General features: G+C 36.5%; 1 protein-coding gene across 1 annotated transcript in view; it reads right to left on the bottom strand.

Annotated features, from left to right (window-relative positions):
• Positions 1 to 18,381, bottom strand: part of BRIP1 (BRCA1 interacting helicase 1) — a 103,465-nt gene that overhangs the window by 71,616 nt on the left and 13,468 nt on the right. The window contains exons 11-14 of the mRNA XM_062012408.1: positions 18,171 to 18,322; positions 17,512 to 17,683; positions 17,258 to 17,395; positions 16,684 to 16,845 (exon numbers count right to left, since the gene is read on the bottom strand). Of these exons, the coding sequence (XP_061868392.1) occupies positions 16,684 to 16,845; positions 17,258 to 17,395; positions 17,512 to 17,683; positions 18,171 to 18,322 (624 nt within the window). The remainder of the gene's footprint in view (positions 1 to 16,683; positions 16,846 to 17,257; positions 17,396 to 17,511; positions 17,684 to 18,170; positions 18,323 to 18,381) is intronic.

Genomic DNA, 18,381 nt, shown 5'->3' with positions numbered 1-18,381 from the left:
CTACGACCAATCTGGAGGCTGAGCAACAGGATTGACTTCACTAAACTTTATTGTGATGGAACTAAGGGAGCTATGCTACTACTTAGGACAAAATGGGCAGTCGCTTGCAGAAAATAGGGTTATCATCCAATCCACCACCATGCAAAAGCGACACCAAGATGTACAGTGCTGCTGTGATGACACAGTTGACATTTCCCCTTTAATTTCAAGGATGAGTTACATGGTAATACGGTGGGTTTTTTGTTTTATTTAATGGACATGTGCACCTTAAGACCATCTCCAGCTATGGTCTGTAGAACCTGAAGTTTCTTGAGAAATAGCAAGTGGAAAAGACTGGCCTGAGTCACTCCCTGTTGAGTAACCAAAACATTACAGAAAGTATTTCCAAAGGGAATTCAGCGTAAACTGGAACACTACAGACATGTACATTAGGAATCTCATGCACAGAAAAGAGATTCCTTGAAGTTGTAGCAAACTGAGAAGAATATACTTTCACATCTGCAAAACTGAAACGCACCATGTTATTTTCCTAGCACACAGACAAGGGAAATCACAGATTCTTTCATTAAACAGTTTCCGTGTAACTCTGGAACTGTCTCAAAGGTTTTCCCTTTTTTAACATTATAATACAAAAAAATATTTTAAGAAGCTGTAGATGTATGTCTCTGCATGCAGCTGTACCCTCTCTCCACACACATGATGAACAACTGGTTCAGTAGCCATAATTAGATTCAGAGAAAGACAAGAGAACCTATTGAATGGAATTGTGCTCTTCTAGTCCTTTCACAATCCTGCACTGTGAGAAAGGCCATAAATTCTCCATGTACACCAAAGTAACTACAGATTAAAGAAAATGTATCCAAAGGCAATTCCAACTGCCTAGAAATCTATCTAGGATGTGGGAACAAAACTAAAACCTACTCATTTAAATAAAACAATAAAAAAAAAGCTTTCCAACATATGGTGCTCTGATTTTAAAAGCAGTGCTTCTTCCACTCTCATCTGAGCCATACCTACACTTAGGAATATGAAACGGGTATCTCTGCATATTTTAAACACACATTAATAAGGCCTTATACCTTTCCAAAGTATACAACACTTAATGTCTTACCAGCATTTCAACTTCCATAACACATTATAAAAAGAGAACAAATACATCATAAAATAAGACCATGGGAGAGACAGATCTGCAACCGATTGATATTGTAAGAGATTCGGTAACCAAAAAAAGCTAAAGAACCTGGAGACATTACTCCAAACATAACAATAAAACTTCACAGCATTATAGAATTTTTGCTCTTTGCAAAATCTTTTTAATTAAAATTTTTCATCTACCATTAATAACATGAACAAACCAAAGCCTTTCAAAGCCATACTATTCAGGGCAGACCTCAGCAGCAGCAGCATGCCTACAGAGTTTTTCTGTAAATATTATACTAAATGTAAATATAATCTATTCCTTCTTCAGTAACAGAAGACATTAATTTCTGTATCTTTCCTCTCCTCCTCTTCCACTTATCTCATAAACTCTGCTTTGATTCAAGACACTGAATAACTCAATCCTTCAGTGAGTGCTTCTATCTTATCTAAGCAACAGGAGGCAGCAGCGGGAGAGGAGGAGGCAGAAGTGTGCAGATACCAAATTTATACTTTGGGTTTTATCAAATGTTTTTGCTACAATGCAGTGCTTGTATCTCAATGGAAAAATAATGGGTGTCAAAATGAAACAAATAAGAGGCTTTTTTTCCACTGTATCTACTAAAAACCATTCAGAGAGAATGTCAAGAAGAAATGCACTTTTCTTGCCTTACCACAAAATGTTTCACACCTTTGGACTGTACGCCAAGCCAACAACCCCATCCAAAAGGGTACAGGTTGTTTTCTGTATCACAGGACAACTCACCTGCATCTGCATCAGCTGTCTCCTCTTTTCATTTCAGTAAAACAAAAATTATTTCAAAAATCTATCCACTGGCAGATCTTTCTGCCAGTTTAAGCTGTTAGGACGGAGGACATCACATTTTCCACTCAAGTAATCCTCTGATGATGTCAAGGTACAGATGTTTTCATACTGTATCTAATTCCATACGTATTGCATTACCTTTAATAAGCTTCCAGGGTGATGCAGTTTGCTGAGTCAGCTGGTTAGCTACAGCTGTAACTTTTTGCTCAAATCACTCTCCCACTGGACTCAAAGCTCTAGTCTGTTCAGCACGATGGTTAATTACCTGGCTGAATGCTCTACTTCTATTATGAAAGAATGGAACTGTCTTTATATCAGCGATAATCCCAAAATATATTCAGTCATTAAATAAATGCATTTAGAATGTACTAGTGGCCTTAAATTAATGTTATTTCTAAGTAACCCTGGAGAATGGATCCGGTCAGACTCCACCCACTTAGTTCACATCACTTACATAGTGTTACTACAGGCTTGTATTAAACTAACTTCTTCAAGAACTAAAATGCTCTGAAAAGCACAGAATCAGAAAAACTTATTTGACATTTCTCTGAACTAAGAGTTGCCTGCCAACCTTCTGTACTAAATGACTCAGGATCCTACAGAGAACTGTCCTCCAGGAATTTTGGAACTCTTCAATTTGAGGGAAACAATGGTTTAGAAACCCAACGTGGTGCCATGAGATCAGTAATTAGTTCCATTTCCACCTTTAGTTAAAAAAACAAAGCAAAACAACATCCCTCCCTCAAAATGCATAACAACAATAGGGACAAGAGGTAATTGCCTGGAAGGATCTGTGTGTGAAGAGAAAAACCTAAGTTTCCTTTGAAAAATAGGAGGAAAAATATTTGGGCAAATAAAAGCTATTGTCCATTACCCAAATGTTTAAAATAAATTTGGAATATAGATATTAAAAATAGTACTATAAAAAGCACAATGTCTCTTAATAAGGCTAAAAGGTCATATATATTAAAAAAACCAATAAAACCTGGTAACATTTATCAATACCAGAAAAAAAATATTATATGCTTTCATAAGGCCCAAAAGAACATGCACCTTTTAGCCACAAGTCAAACACCAAATTGGTAGAGTTGATTTACATTTCTTTTTTCCTTCTTAATCAACCTGTAGGCTTTTTCAACAGAGATTTTATTCTTAAATCACATTTGTCACCAATAAAAGAAAAAACTTCTCCTTAACGCCCAAACATTTGCACTGCTCTGGGCTGGGACTGTACCAGCCAAGAATACCTTGGGCCATTGAATTATTTAAGCAGTTGTTTGCACTCAACTAGATTTTCATGAAAGGCTACCAATCGTCTGGTTCAAAGAAACCTCTCCATGTTTATGAGAGATATCTAACATAATACAAGGAGGAACTCAAAATTCATTCTTTTACTAAACTGAGACCAAATTCTAACTTCAGCCCTAAAAAAATTACTTGAAGTTTCAAATCCCATTTTCTCCATGTTCCGATTCCAGCAGATTTCCTTTAAAGAGCACATGAAAATATCTGTGCCTAAAGTATTTCACTTCTCAAGTAAAATCTATTTCAAAACAGAATGTTAATTTCCCACTGTTAATAGGAAACTGGAGAAAAATACCCAGTGCCCATATAAATATACATGCACAGGTAATCTTTTCTTTATATGCCAAAAAGAAACTGATTTCATGCAGCATTTTAATGGAAACAGGCCACATAAAGATGCTATTCTTATGGAGGAGAGGCTACGCCTCCTCTCTACTGCACATTTCCTCTGCTATTTATTATCATCCTGGGGCTAGGACCAATAACACACAGAAGTGTTCTTTTGAACAAGACTTGGTTTACAGAGTACTAACTCTAGATCGATTTCTGTCTGAAGTTAAAGCATTCTATTAAAAAAACCAATGAGTAAAAAATAATAGGGAACGTAATACATTCAGAGATTCTGATTTCTTTGTTTGAAAGAATATGAAGACTATATGAACACAAAGAGGAATTTTAATGTGGGAAGACCTTCAAAAAGTCCTGAAATAAAAGTAGATATCGTGAAGAAATGAGACCAGAATGTATGCTCATGTAAGTACAACTTTCAGAGGGAAGAACCTCTCCTTTTCAGCTGATGAGGAAGATTTTCTAATGTGTATTTAACTGCTAACCCTTACCATCTGTTACAGCAAAAATCAAACCAAGTGCAGAAAATAAGAGCTCTTACATTTAAAGCTAAAGTAGTTAAAAGAAAAGGCATTTTTAGAAGGTAAGCTTGCACAGATAATCATGATTCCAAAATTCAAACAAAAATGCTTTAGGTTGAATGCTCAGCAGGTTATTGCCATTTTATTGGGAAGACCTCAACAGTCAGAGATGGAAACAAGGCAGGCCCCAAATAACACATTTATTCTGACATTTTACATTTCTTCCAGAGTTAGGAAGTGAGATCACAGAGCCTTTTACTTTTCTTAACAGGTGGTCTGTATCATGGAGTCTTTCTTCACACATCTCCTGGGAGAAAGCTGCCCAGTTGGCAATCTATATCACTACTATCTGTGCTATTTCAAGAGATTTTCCACTGAGATATCTCTTACCATTTCTTCACAACAGAAAATCTTGAAAAAGAAAATTTCCAAGCCACGTGTCTGTGATTTTCAAGAAGCTGTGTCAGGAAAGTGTCTTTTTAAGTTTAGAAGTACCACACTTAGTTTCCTCAGGAAAACTTTAAACAAACATGAGAGGAAACCAAACATTTAGGAGCAAGGCTTGTTAAGGTACCTATACATGCTACAAAATGCAGGGTAGAATCTGTTCTAGCCCACACAGGCCTGGCAGACTCATTGCGGGGAGGAGAGGAGAAAAGATTAGAAAAAAATAGATAAAGCTACCGTGCAACTCAGCTACATAATTAAACTAAACCCTGAACATGGTGAAAAACTCTGTATTATGAACAAGATTCTGATCACCATGTGCACACTCCAGCACAATAAAAGGTGAATAATTCATAATCATTTTCAAAGAAAAAGTATGCATCACTCAACTTGGGGGAAACACAGGGGATTTCACTGGTATGATTTTTCTTTAGGGACAATGACAAAGTGCCGCTCACCAGCAGGAAACTGAAGCACTGAACTGTGTTCCATGTGCCATAAATCAACACTGCAGTCTACAGGATGTCTCTCTGGTACCAACATACCATCAATTTTTCAATAACCTCCTTAAATAATGGAATATGTGAACGGCAACAACAGTAATGAAAAATGAAATGTTTTGCACGCCAAAGACTCTAGAACAACCTGGTTAATATGTTGTTTCTACAGTTAAAGAAGCTCTTTTATAGAAAATATTTCCTCAAAAAATCCAAAATATTTTACCACAAAGCAATCTGGATAGCCTTTGAGGTATTCAGCCTCTGAGCTCAGTCTCAGCTGCTTCTAAAAAACCTAGTTCAAAACAGGGTTTCTTTTGTGGTTTTAAAACTAACCAGGACAACAGCTTTCTGTGTTACAAGAACTGCTTGTACATTCACCCTAGGCTATCGTTACATTTTCACGTTCCAGTGAGAGAGTAATCCTTCACGCAAATAAAGCTCTCCAGAAAAATTTGCTTTTGAAAGAACTGTTTAGATTCTGGTCTAGAATCAAACCCAAAATTATCAACTGTTCATGCATGAAGTCAGCATCCCACACTGCTGTCCTCACCTTCACCAGTCAAAACCCAAGCTCAGTCACCTTTGACCTCTTTGCTGGGTTTTTTTATCTTTATTTTGGGGGGAAAATAAAAAAGATAAGGTTATCACTGTGGCACAGCAGCAGTGAAGCACAGGGCCATCTGGGAAAACAGACTCAAACATGTCGTGTGGTCTTCGGCACGAGGCCAACCAAGCCCAGGAACGCTCATAGAGTAAATGGGGACAGGCAGGTGTCTGTCATAGGGATCTGACTCCAAGAGTGGCAGAGTAACAGGTTTGGGCTTTTAGTCTTCTACTAATACATTTTTAACTTGATAGAGAGCATTTTCCACCTGTAGTTTTTCTCAACGTGAGTTAAGAAAGTTTTTTAAATGATTAATATTCTCTTTACTTTCTCAGAAAGGTTTGACACGTTTCCCTGATCATACAGCAAATCAGTGCATGCACAAACTAAGACAACTTCTCAGCAACGACCATGTATTGTATGCACAATGTTGAGCTCTGACTAGGCAATTACATAATGATAAATTATGATGACAGGAACAATATTGACTCTGATTCTTGGAGACAGATTTGGGTGGTAGGCCCACAAATCAGAAAAATCAGTACAATTCCAGACCCAAGTCACAGAATGAGCAAATGTTAAAACACAAAAATGTAAAGTGATAAACCTTTCCACAATCAGTATCAGAAACATGTACTTCAGCCAGCTGCAATTCAGGTGGGAACAATAAGCAATTAATCTCACACTCTGAGAAGCTATTCAATGACATTACTGAACAAACATTTTACAGCAATCTGTCAAAGTTCACTAAGTATATGAAATTTCTATTACAAAACATAAGACTGGGTTCCACAGATAAAAGAACAAGAATATTAAGAATTAATCATTAATTTTTATCTATCCCCCAAAAATCATCTGAAAGCAGGGAGGAAAGTCTGGAAGCAGGAGCACTGAAGTCAATCTTGACCTCACTGGAATTGTGCCAGGTGACACTAAGAAATGAGAGAGTTTTCTGGTCTGGGGTGTTGTTTGGATTTGATTGTTTTTAATTAAGTATTCTTACTTCCCAAGTGAAAACAAATTAAGTTATCTATCCTTCTGTAACCTAGACCATCTTTTTCCCCAACAGTGAATGTTTGGTATACTTTTACCATATATACACAATTTTAAAAAGAAGGTACAAGAAAAACACTCAAAAACCTAATGTAAGAATTTCTCCAAAGTAGGGAAGTCTAGTCTCTCCCTTCCCTTTTTCCACACAAAATATAGAGGAAGAGAGAGAACAATATATTATTCAGAATATCTGATTCTTCAGAAAGTTTCTCACCTCTTAAACAAAAACAGGAAGAAAAAGTTGAAATCAAAGTTTTCAGTGTAACACGCTGTCATCTGGCTACCAACAAGCTCATTTGCAGGCCAAAACCAGAAGTTCTACATTTTGTGCAAATCACTTGTCTCAAAACTTTTTTTTTTTGCTAAAAACAATCCATTCATGAGCTGTGAACTGAACACAATGAACACACTTCAGAATACACCATCTTGTCGTTTACATTTCATCAGCAAGAACCTTGCTTACACAATTCACAACTAAGTCCACGGCGTAATTTTCTAAGCCATACTTTGATAGGTTTCCTGACATTCCAATGAAGCAGAATTTTACTCAATTAAAAACAGTCCAAATATTCCTTTCAATACATTTAATACTCAAATTCTTATACATGCTGTTACACTGCTCATACAGAACAGGATACCTGCATACAAGCTTTCAAGAAGATTTTCTCATATACAGTGTTTTCCGCACACAAAGTCTCATCCCTGCCTCAGCAGGCTGTGAATCTCTCAGAAGTGCCAAAAGGACCAGGAACTCTGCAGGCTGCAATGGTTCAAAACAACAGTAATGTCAAAGGAACCTTTACACCTTCTTAAAAATAGTGTTGTTTATGTATATTGTTCCCTACTAAGAGCTACTCTCAGTTTCAATCTCTCTCCTCTTCATTACAAGCCCTAGTTAAAAAAGACACACTGACTGTAATTGTTATTTCCTATTTGGACTCTATCATTCACAGAGTGCAAACTTCTTGACAGTGAAAACTCATTTTCAATGCAGTCACTACTTAAATGATAGGAAAAAATATGCAAGCAGAAAGTGTTAATTACAATGGAAATTGGAGCATGTGTTAACTAGACACAACAATTCAGCTAGCAGCACTTTGACAAGTCAGAGTTCATAAGTGAGAAACAATAATAGATTTTCAGTTTCTTTTCCTGATGCTGAATGCTTGGGGTATTTAAACTAACAGTGTAATAAAATATTAAACTGCACAGCACTCAGGGTGTGAAATTCACAAGCAAAACACTCATCTACCAGTATGGCATATAATTTTTTTAGACATAATAGCCAATAATCTGCCACAGACTGTCGCTACAGATTCTACTTTATATGATGTGCAGATGCTATCACAAAGTATATCTGGTCTATGTAAAAAGCAACTGCCACAGGGCACTTGAATAATTGCACATCCTGTGCTGGTCACCACAGCAGTTCAGAGAGCCACGGATAATCTATTTGTTCATTCTTCACAGCCAGTAATTCAGAAAGATAAGGTGAGACCCAAATCACACCTCGAAATTTCCCCCTGAGGCAACAGCACCAAACTGCTGGAACACTTGGCCCCAACAGCCAGAGTGTACTTTAGAAGCGGTCGTGTGTAAAATGTCTGATTGCAATAAGCAGTACAGGGGAACAGCAAATGTCTCCCACAGCTTCTGTGGGTTTCCACAGGAGGAGAAGTCAGAACAGTTCATTTTTTTCATATCACCTCACCCAAATTTCCATTCACCCAGAATATTCACCTGAGCAACTCCGCAGTTTATTTGGATAAAATGGGGTGAACACAGACTCAGTTAACACTGCTGCAATTTCATAGCAACAACTGTGTAACATTAACTATATTTCATAAAAAGATCAGAATTTCCAAATGAGTATCTTTAGAGATTCTCATATCAAGGTCAACCACTGAAAAACAAGTTTTAAAAAAAGCACAGTAACGTTTCATCCCTGAGACTGAGCACTAGCAGTAAAAGGGATGCTCATGCTCCTTTTCTTGAGTGTGCAATATCATCTCTTCCCTTGAGCTATCTCTGACACTTCTGTGACCTCCTGATGAGCCAACTCAGTTCACAAGGCCAGCAGAAAACTAACTAGGATAAAAAAAAAAAAAGAAGGGAGGGGGAGGGAAATATTTTTCTTTGTTCTGGAAGTCTGAATCAGTTAACACAAAATTTATAGTAGCACAAGAACAACCACAAGGAGAGGGTGAAGAATCTCATTGCTGAGGAGCAAGCTGCTGGATCATCCCTAACTTCTCTAAGCATATCTAAATTGTGGATTGTCTCTAATTTCCCTAGAAACCAGTAAAATTACACCATAGCAATGGCATATTTATTTAGGATGTGGCTTTATAACACATTTGGTTGGTCAAACATGAAATTAACCATCCATACCAATGCAGTGGGGAAAAACCCACCAAAAAACCAAAACTCAAACAACTGAAGAGGTTAAAATATACTAAATGAAAACATTGTAAAAAATTGTTATTACAAAGTAAGCATCAGCTTTAAAAGTTGAGAACTTCGATTATTCCTTTAGAACACAATTCAACACTCTTCTAGCTTTCTCATTTCAAGGAAATATGAATGCTGTAGAGTCTCTGTAATTACACAAAAAAATTGTCTTGCCTGTATGTGAACTGTCAGTTCCATCTTCAAAATGTAATCTGGCAGAATGACTTGATTGAACTCATGACAGGAAAGAAGGAGGCTTGGCAGCCTCACTGGAGGATAAAGATTATATGCTTTGGTAGAGAAAAAAAAAATCATTCTAATTCTTTTTGTACAAACCTCACTATTCCTTCTGCTACTGTTGTTCTCTATTTGAACTGGTATCACCACACAAATCTTTGCTGCCTGAGGCAGTGTGTGTCACAATGGAATGGTTGAAATCTTCCATCCCACACAGTGATTTTTACATACATGTCTTCACTACGCCCAAGTCAATGAGAAAAACGGAAACTGGAGACTTCAGAAATCACATTAATATTTACAGGAGCTATTGGAGCTCTCAGAAGACACCTCAGATAACGTACACCAAGCCTGAAAATTGTTCTTTTGGATGAACATGAAGGCCCCAATAACTAGACAGTTTATATTAGAGACATCTAAATGTTTAAATGATGGGGAAAAAAGAGAATAAAACTGAAAGTAGATATGGTATATGATTAATGGGAGGGAAAAAAGCCATAAAACATGAGGAAGCTGAGATAAAGATCAGGAAGAAAACTACCAGTGCAGAGTAAGAGTGAAAAAGAAGCAATGAGGAAACAACAGTGCACAACAAGTAGAACAATATTCCATCTACATTAGATACAAATGTTGAAATGCATAGTTTTTGAGTGACTGGAATTTGGCTGTTTTAGATCACATTTTCCCAAAGCTATGTCCCATCAGACAGAAACCACTTGACTAAGATTTTAATTAGAGAAAGGTAAAAGATACAGCTTTGCAATGTAGCAGTAAGTCTTTCTTTTCAAAGAAAAAGAGAAAATGCTAAAGCTCACTTCAGTGCCATGAGCCCTACCTCAGCCCTCTGCAGTCACTGAAAAAACTCCTGTGACTTCCAGGGGGTATTGCACAGGAGAGAGACACAGAGTGCTTCTTGCATGTTGTCTAATTACTCTTCCATCATTTTGCTCTACTTTTGTTGTTAGGTACTTGCACATAATTTGAGATAGCAAGGATGACAGAATTCTATTCCCTAAAGTCTTTTCTTGTTTTTAGGGTTTCTTACATACTGTAATAGCACCATTGCAGCTGTTTGGCTCCAACAAATAAAGCTTCTGGAGTAAGAGGATGCCTTTCCCTTGACAGGAGAAAGCAAATGCTGTACAGAAAGTGAGTATCATCATTAATTTACAATTATTTCATAACTTAGCCCTGACACGCCAGCCTGTTTCAAGGTCTCCTTCCTTCTCATCCCAATGAACGTAACGTTGAATATTTTCTATAGTTAAAACATCTAAAACTAGATGAGACATAGAAACATTCTGTTCCCTATATCAATCTAAAGCTGTAACAGGGTAAATTACATTGTCTAATATTAAACATTTACTCTCTAGATAATTTTATGTAACTTCAAAGAACAAAATTCCAATATAAAAATACTTGGTGTGAACAGATCCCTACAGCCCACAAATATTTACACTCAGGAGTAAATCTGTTCCTTGAAGTACTCTGACAGCTGTCAACAGGAATATCAAGGAGATTATTATTCTTCTTGATAAAACATTTATCCTTGCATATTACACCTAAATACCCCTAAGAGAAAAATTTAAGCAATCTCATGAAACCCACCCGACATTAATACATGATTCCTCACATAAGCACTCTGCAGTCAGTGTGGCTGCACCACGGAGCAATCATCTGTGGTGCAAATAACTATTTTCCTACTTAATGTCAAATTCACCTTTCAACTGCAAAAACATAATGGTGTCCAACTTTTTCTCCATCCACATTACAAGCAAAAAGACACTGTGGAATGTTTCTCTCTTATCTGGATATTGTCATTTTACTGTCTCAAACTTCTTAAAGCAGGCTTTTTGCTAGAGAGGAAATCAGTCAGCATCAGACCTAGTGGGGAAACCCTGCACTTGCTCAATGTCTGTGGCTCTTACATAGTTCCAGATGTTCAGAACATTAATAATGCACTAACTCAAAACCTCTTTTTGAAACTTTAGAATGTGCAAATTGCATTAAAACCTCTTTGCCCTCATTAATGGTATTGTTACAATCCCAGTACTCTGGAAAATGTTTTTTGGCATTTGTTTAACTTTGCAATATTGCCATTTACTCATTTTAACAGTCAGTGCTCAAATCTTAATGTTTTTAATGGGCCTGGCCAAACAGACTACCATCTTTTGTAAATTTATTGAAGTAATTTATTAAATAAGTAAAAGTTGTCTGAAGGCAGCGTTAGGGTTTTATTGATGGCAGGGGAAAAAGGGTTTCTTATCATTCATTTACAAAATTGTTTCAGGAGAGTTTTAGAAACAAAAATATTCCTTCTTTTTTCCAGTGTTAGGACCATTTCATTTTCTAGCACTCTGACATAGACTCCTTAACTCTATCAACCTCTCACAAACCTCAGTGAGAAAAGGGGTCTGTCTCAAACTAAGCAGAGGCAGACATTGAGAATGAATACTGAAACTGTAATCCTCCCTCAGCTTATCATACATAGGAGTGGCACATTTATGTTCAGGCCAGGAGACAGTGTATCCAGGGTCTTGTTCCCAATGCAGATACAGCACTGCACAATGGCAGAAGAGTGCAATAGTCAGAGGTTAAACTGAGGTCCCTCCCATTTATTCCAAATAACTACTTGGGCTGAACTGGAAGATTCTTAGTCTCTTTGAAAAACCATCACAAATGAGATGTACTGCCATGCTCTATACTGCTCACAGGGCTAATTAATATTGGTAAGATCTGCTTGCCTGAAGTTGTGCAATACTGCCAAAAATGAATTCTCAACAAAATGGTAAATTGCACTTGTCTGCAACTTCACTACAGCTTCGGTTGATACCTTACATGTGGAAAGGGAGACAAGACAACAAACAGAGGTGTTCCAGTCCAAGCAGATTTGCTGTCACCCAACCCTGTCTGTTCTCACTGAGGAAAACACAATCCACCAGGAGAACACGAAAATGGGATGAGACTGACAGAAGTCTGAACTAGTAGCTCTTCAAATTATGGGATACACAGAAACTCAAAGGTGAAATCCAGCATTTATTTTTTGCAAGTGACAAAAGTAACTACATATGTATCACCACAACCCTCCTGATTCCTAACTACCCTATAGTACATAACCAATTTATCATGAAGCATATTTGTTCGTAAGTCCTAGGACTGAGACCACCAGATGTATTCAAGATTGAATACTGAATAGTTTAGTCTCAGATTTCTTGTACACAGAAGTCATGGCATAATTGCAGGGAAAAGTAACAACTGATGTTGATACAAAAGAAATATGATTAATCTGAATCATTGAAGAATACATCTTTAAAGGTGTAACAGAGGAAAAAAAAATAGTAAGAAAATCCTGATTTCTTCAGTAAAGAATACTTATCAGTCTGTAAGTTTTACTGTTGGAAATAGTCATTCAAACCCTTTTGAGAAAAAAAGATTTAAGAATCTTACTTCCAAGTTACAGCTCAACAATTAGCAAAACAAATTAACCAACAATGCCTCACAGAAAAAACAATCCAAACCAAACCACCACCATTAACATTATTGTCCAAAGCTTATATTGTAAAAAACCTACTAAAGAAAGGTCAGTTAATTCATCATGATGGATTACCACTAAAATTTATAAGCATTAGCATTTTTCTCCTTGCTGGATACCTTGACTTTGATATGACACATATTGAATGAATCATCTAAGATGCAGGCACCAGGCAAGATATATCTTAATGCAGACAGGTCGGCAACATGAACTCTAATGGTCCTTATCTTAATCTTGTTTAAAAGCATCTTAGATTTCTGAGCAATCTTTTCACCTTCTGATATTCTCTTTTATAGAGTGTTTTTGCTGGGGTTGCTACTGATTTTCACATAAATGCATTTTTGTTGCATGGTATCACCAGTTTTAGTAGCCCTAAGAATGATCTAGGCTTGCAATTTAGTAAATGTTGAGATTATGCTTATTTCAAGAGGAGTTAATGTGTCAGAACCCCAATAATGACAACAACAATTTGTATGGTATTGCAGATGATCCCATTCCTGAAACATGGCATCACAGCGGTTCATAACACAAACAGACACCTATCAAGTGTGAACATGTACATCTGATGCATTGTTTTGTTGTCACCCCTATATTTTCACCACTGCATTCTTAACTCCACTTATTTGCCACACTTAGGTTTTAAAGTCACTCTTCAATGAAATCACAGAATCATAGGTATGTTTATTCAAACATCTGATTAAGATAAAGGGAAGTTTCTCTAATTTTTTTAATGAATATGAAAAAAGAAATGAGTCAAAAAAACCAAACAGGGGATGGAAGGGCACAGAGGGAGGTCAAAGGTGTATTGGTCTTAATTCAGATTTTTGGGGTGCTAACAGTAGTTCATGCATTAGCTAAAAAGGTCTTTGACAGTTCCTTCTCAGTCTGACAGTATTTTCTTAAACTGATCATTAGGAAAGGATGCAGGGTTACAAAGCTGGAGACCTTAAATTCTTTACAAAACAGTGAGTAACATTCCAAAGACTACAAATACCTTGTATGTGGCACTCCAGAACAAAATACTGCCTCTTCCTGGCAGGTTCTGTGAGCAGCATCCAGTTTCCTCATTTCATGATTAGGTTAATGTGGTGACATAAATTTTACTTGCCCTCTATTTATCTGCATATGGAAACTTTCTAGAAGGTTGATATCTTCTGGGCGACCATATTTTTTCTATTATATACTTCAGAAGCCTGAAACAAATCACTAAATATCTGCCAGAGTTTGTTTCTCCAGCTCTATCATGAATACAAGGGTCATCACTTTCACAGAATATTGATAGAGTGGTTCTTTAATGTATACAAAACAACCTGAAAATCCAGGCAAAAATAGAGGAATAAATATTACCCATAAAAGCCCCTTAAATTCCAGGCTGTGAAGTTCAAATGGTATTCTGCATTCCATTTCTGCCAGAAATTTCTTTAATTTCTTAAATTTCTTTCTATGCCCATAGACTGGGGCAAAAACCTGTTGATTTACCATTCTTACAACAAAAAAGAACATATATCTGTAATTTAATCAAGTGAACAAAAGTCTATGAAATTCAGAGTGAATGGAAATGAACGAAAATGTAGTAAGATGTTTTTCCTGTCAGCATTAGAGCTGAAAGAAGAGTACTGAAACAGACAGAGACATCCAAGAAGCAGGGCTTCTGCCCACGGTGCGCAGCAAAGGACATCGTTGCTGAGCCATAACTTCTTAAACTAGAAGAGACTGTTGCACTGAAAAATGCCTCTCTAAGTGTAACCAAGCTGAAATCCATCAAATGAACCTAAATCCAGCAAATTACTTGGATAGATGGTACTCAAAATTCAGTGCATTGCCCTCAGCCTTCCAGACATTTCAAAGACTGTATTTTTCACTTGTTCCAAAGTTGAAACTCCAATTCATAAAACAGTTTGAGCCCTCAAAAAATCTGTTTAACTCATAATAGTTGATTTAGTGAGGTACATGGCCATGTATATTAATCAGACCTTGATAGCCTTGAACAATTTCTCTAAAAGCTGGGTATTTTGAAGAGACAGCAATTTCCCCACAAAAATCTCTGAAAATCAGTTTTCAAATGCAAATGTGCACGTAAGCAATATTCTGTATGATGATGAAAGAGAAATACCTTGTTTTTCCTGTACTAATATGCTTATGCTTACATTATTCTGTGTTTTCAACATATTAATCTCAGACTTAAAGGCAACCCAATCCAGAATAAAAGAAGTAGAATGAGAAAGGACATCCAGAGAAAGATATTGGCAATGTGATTTTAAAATACCATCCTTCAATTGTCTGCAATTTATATTTATCAATACTTTCGCTGGGACCATGGAAGTGTTCCCACAACGGAAAAAAACCCCACTCAACGTGTTTAGCTAGATGACCTTTCAGTAAAACATAAGGGCAGTGAGAGGGGGAAGGGGACCAGAGCTGTCCAGCAATCTCTTTCCTGCTTTATTAAATGTCATTACAAGTCTCTCTATACTTTCAATTCAGATTACCATTCTCATAAAAACTCTCATAAACATTCGTCAGGTCGCTGTGTGTTCCATCAGCGCTCACATCCTGCTCAACACCAGACACTTCAATAAGAGAATCATACTGAAAACTGAAATGTGCTCCCATTTAAATCCTTAAATAAACTGAATGCAAATTTTCTTTTCAGATCATTAATTTTGCATAGAAGTGCATAGCTTTGGGAGTTAGGTTAAATAAATCTATAGTTGGTAATCTGCTTTTTTCAGTGACTGTACATTATCTGGTCTGATGTGGTCACCTAATGGTTATGGTCAGTAATTGCACTGATTCTTGGTAGATACCCAGCAAAGAAAAAACCTTCATTTTGCAGATTCTTCATGAAGGAAAAGATATTTCTTTTTTCATAAGACTTTAATGTTTTATTATTTTTCAAATATTCTCTGTTAAGGAACCCTTATTTACATGATGCTGGGGATTTTGTTCGCTTGGTAGGATTTTTTGTGGGGGTTTTTTTGGAAGTTCTTTTGTTTGTCGAGAGGATTTTTTAAAATCATAAGTGATGGATTAAAATGAAAAAAGTCATTCCTCTCTTGGAGGCATTACAATAAAAATGGGTATAAAATACAGGAGTATATTGCAGGTTTATATTCCTGTTCCTCAGAGATGATCATAAATAACAGGAAGAAATAATAAAGCAAGCAGAACTACTGTGAGGTACAGATTAACCATAATTAGATATCTGTTGTCAGTGAAATTAGATATTGCATAGTTTGGAAATGAGAAATTTGATTCTTTTCAGCCAATGCCAGTGAGTAATTCCCTAGACTCAAGAAAAATACACTAGAAACTCCAACGCAGTGAAATGGAACGAGAAACAAGGAAAGGAGAAATTAACTGGATGAATACTGCATTCAAATAGCATACAAAGAACATGCAAAGGCATTCTTGCTGCTGAGTTATATGGCTACAAGTTTTTCTTCATGATGTGTGCATTTCAAAACCACTTCAGAAAAAAATTGCATTTCAGTTTTTAATGAACTAAGACACAAACAGCTGTTGAAAATAAATATGAAACTGGTTTTTTTCACCAAAACAAACCTGTATGCCAGTCAAATGAGATCCAAGAAGTTATACTATAATCCCAATGTGTTATTACTATGCATTTATGTTGGTACATAAAGCCAAAGATTACATTCTGCATTTTCAAGCAGAGTGTGTGTGGTTTCGAGGAAGAGTATTCATTAAGATTTCCTTACCTTATAAGATGGCAAAAAGCACAAGATTCCTTGGCCAACAGTTTGACAGACTGACAGCAGAAGTGCTCCCACCTCATCTTGGAACTCAAAGGTCTCTGTATGCTGGAATGTGGCACACAACTTCCGACCATTAGGGCCTACTCCAACGGTGCCAACCCAAATCTGATGTATTCCATAATAAAAAAAGTTAATCCTCAAAGATGTGACACAAACTGTATTAAGTTACATTAGATTAAATAGTAACACTTTAAGCATGAATGAAAACATTAAGATATTTCTAAATGAATTCATTTCAGTACACAAAAATGGGAAAAAGAAGTACAGCAACTGATAGAAGATGGCTACTACCAAAATAGCATGGTATAGACTTTTCCAGGGAAGTGTCTGAAGATTAACCCTTTTCTCATTTCACAAATGTACTTTATAATTGCATTTATCCCAGCAACAGTCTGTCCTGTACATTTCTTTTGACTTCTGGAATGGATTTGTCAAGGTTTCTGTTTGAAAGTTATCGCTTCTTTTACAACGGCCAGCATAACACCTCAGGAAAGGACACAAGGACACAAAAGCTTACCTGTGACTTCCGAATAACATGATTTGCCTCCAGCTGAATAGAAAACTTCACACCAAGCTCTGAAGAAAATGAGTCCATTGGAGAGAGTGTACCAGATGTCAGAACAATTGTTCTAACTTCACTCAAGTCTGAAAAAGCCTAGGTTGAGGAAAGAAAAGAGGGAACTTAGAAAATTGATACAATCACTTTAAGATCCTACCTTTATTTGTTATCACTCAAATTACTTCAGAACTTCTACTTCAGGCTCAGCTTACCACAGCAGGATTCAAGCACCAAAAATTAAGCATGTGGACCATGGTTTTCTGCCTCAAACTCCTTTTATGCTTGGGCCTTGTCAAGAAGGCACTTGTATCTGAAACATCAAGTTGATTTTCATTCATCCAAGTGTAAGTTTGTTGTAGAGCAACTTTGTAGTCATCTGCATACCTACAGAGGCACAGAAATATCAATAAAAGCCTCAATTAAGTAAACAAAATGTAAGAACTCAACTCATACAAAGTTGAGTGTTGCTGCAATGCTTTTACAATTTAAGTAAAATTAAAAATTGCTACATTCCAAAACTAGTGAAACTTTACAAAATTAATATTTTAATATAGTTTAAATCAGATTTTTTTACTAACTGCTGGTGTTAGTAATCAAGACACCACAGCCAAATGGTATGTGCTGAATGAGAAATAAAAAACCATGCTTATTTAAAACTTGGGAGCAGATTAAGAAACTTTACACCTGACCTTCAATTGTATTTCTTCAATATTTGAATCCATTTCTGAATGAAAACAATTTCATAGTATTTAAATTCATATGAATAGATTTTCAAAGTTTTCTGAAATATCAGTTTTGTTCAGAAGCCAGACACCATAACTGAGGTGTTCACAAGAGCCTGACACAGCTCAGGCTGTGTATCTGCACTGACCTGCTATTATCTTTAAAAAGACACAAGAGAACCATGAATAACCCCTTCAACACAATCTGAGTAGCCGGGCTCACAACTGGCATCTCAACAAGTTCTTCTCTACCAAACACTGATGTTTTTTCTTCTTTTTCAAGGACACTTGCAAGATGTTTCTGTAAGAGGCAAAGAAATTCCATATTACAGCATTCTAAGTACATCTTCACCTCCCCAT

The sequence above is a fragment of the Colius striatus genome, chromosome 20 (genome assembly GCF_028858725.1).
Source record: "Colius striatus isolate bColStr4 chromosome 20, bColStr4.1.hap1, whole genome shotgun sequence".
In the NCBI taxonomy this organism is placed as follows: Eukaryota; Metazoa; Chordata; class Aves; order Coliiformes; family Coliidae; genus Colius; species Colius striatus.
This window is presented reverse-complemented; position numbering and strand designations above follow the sequence as displayed.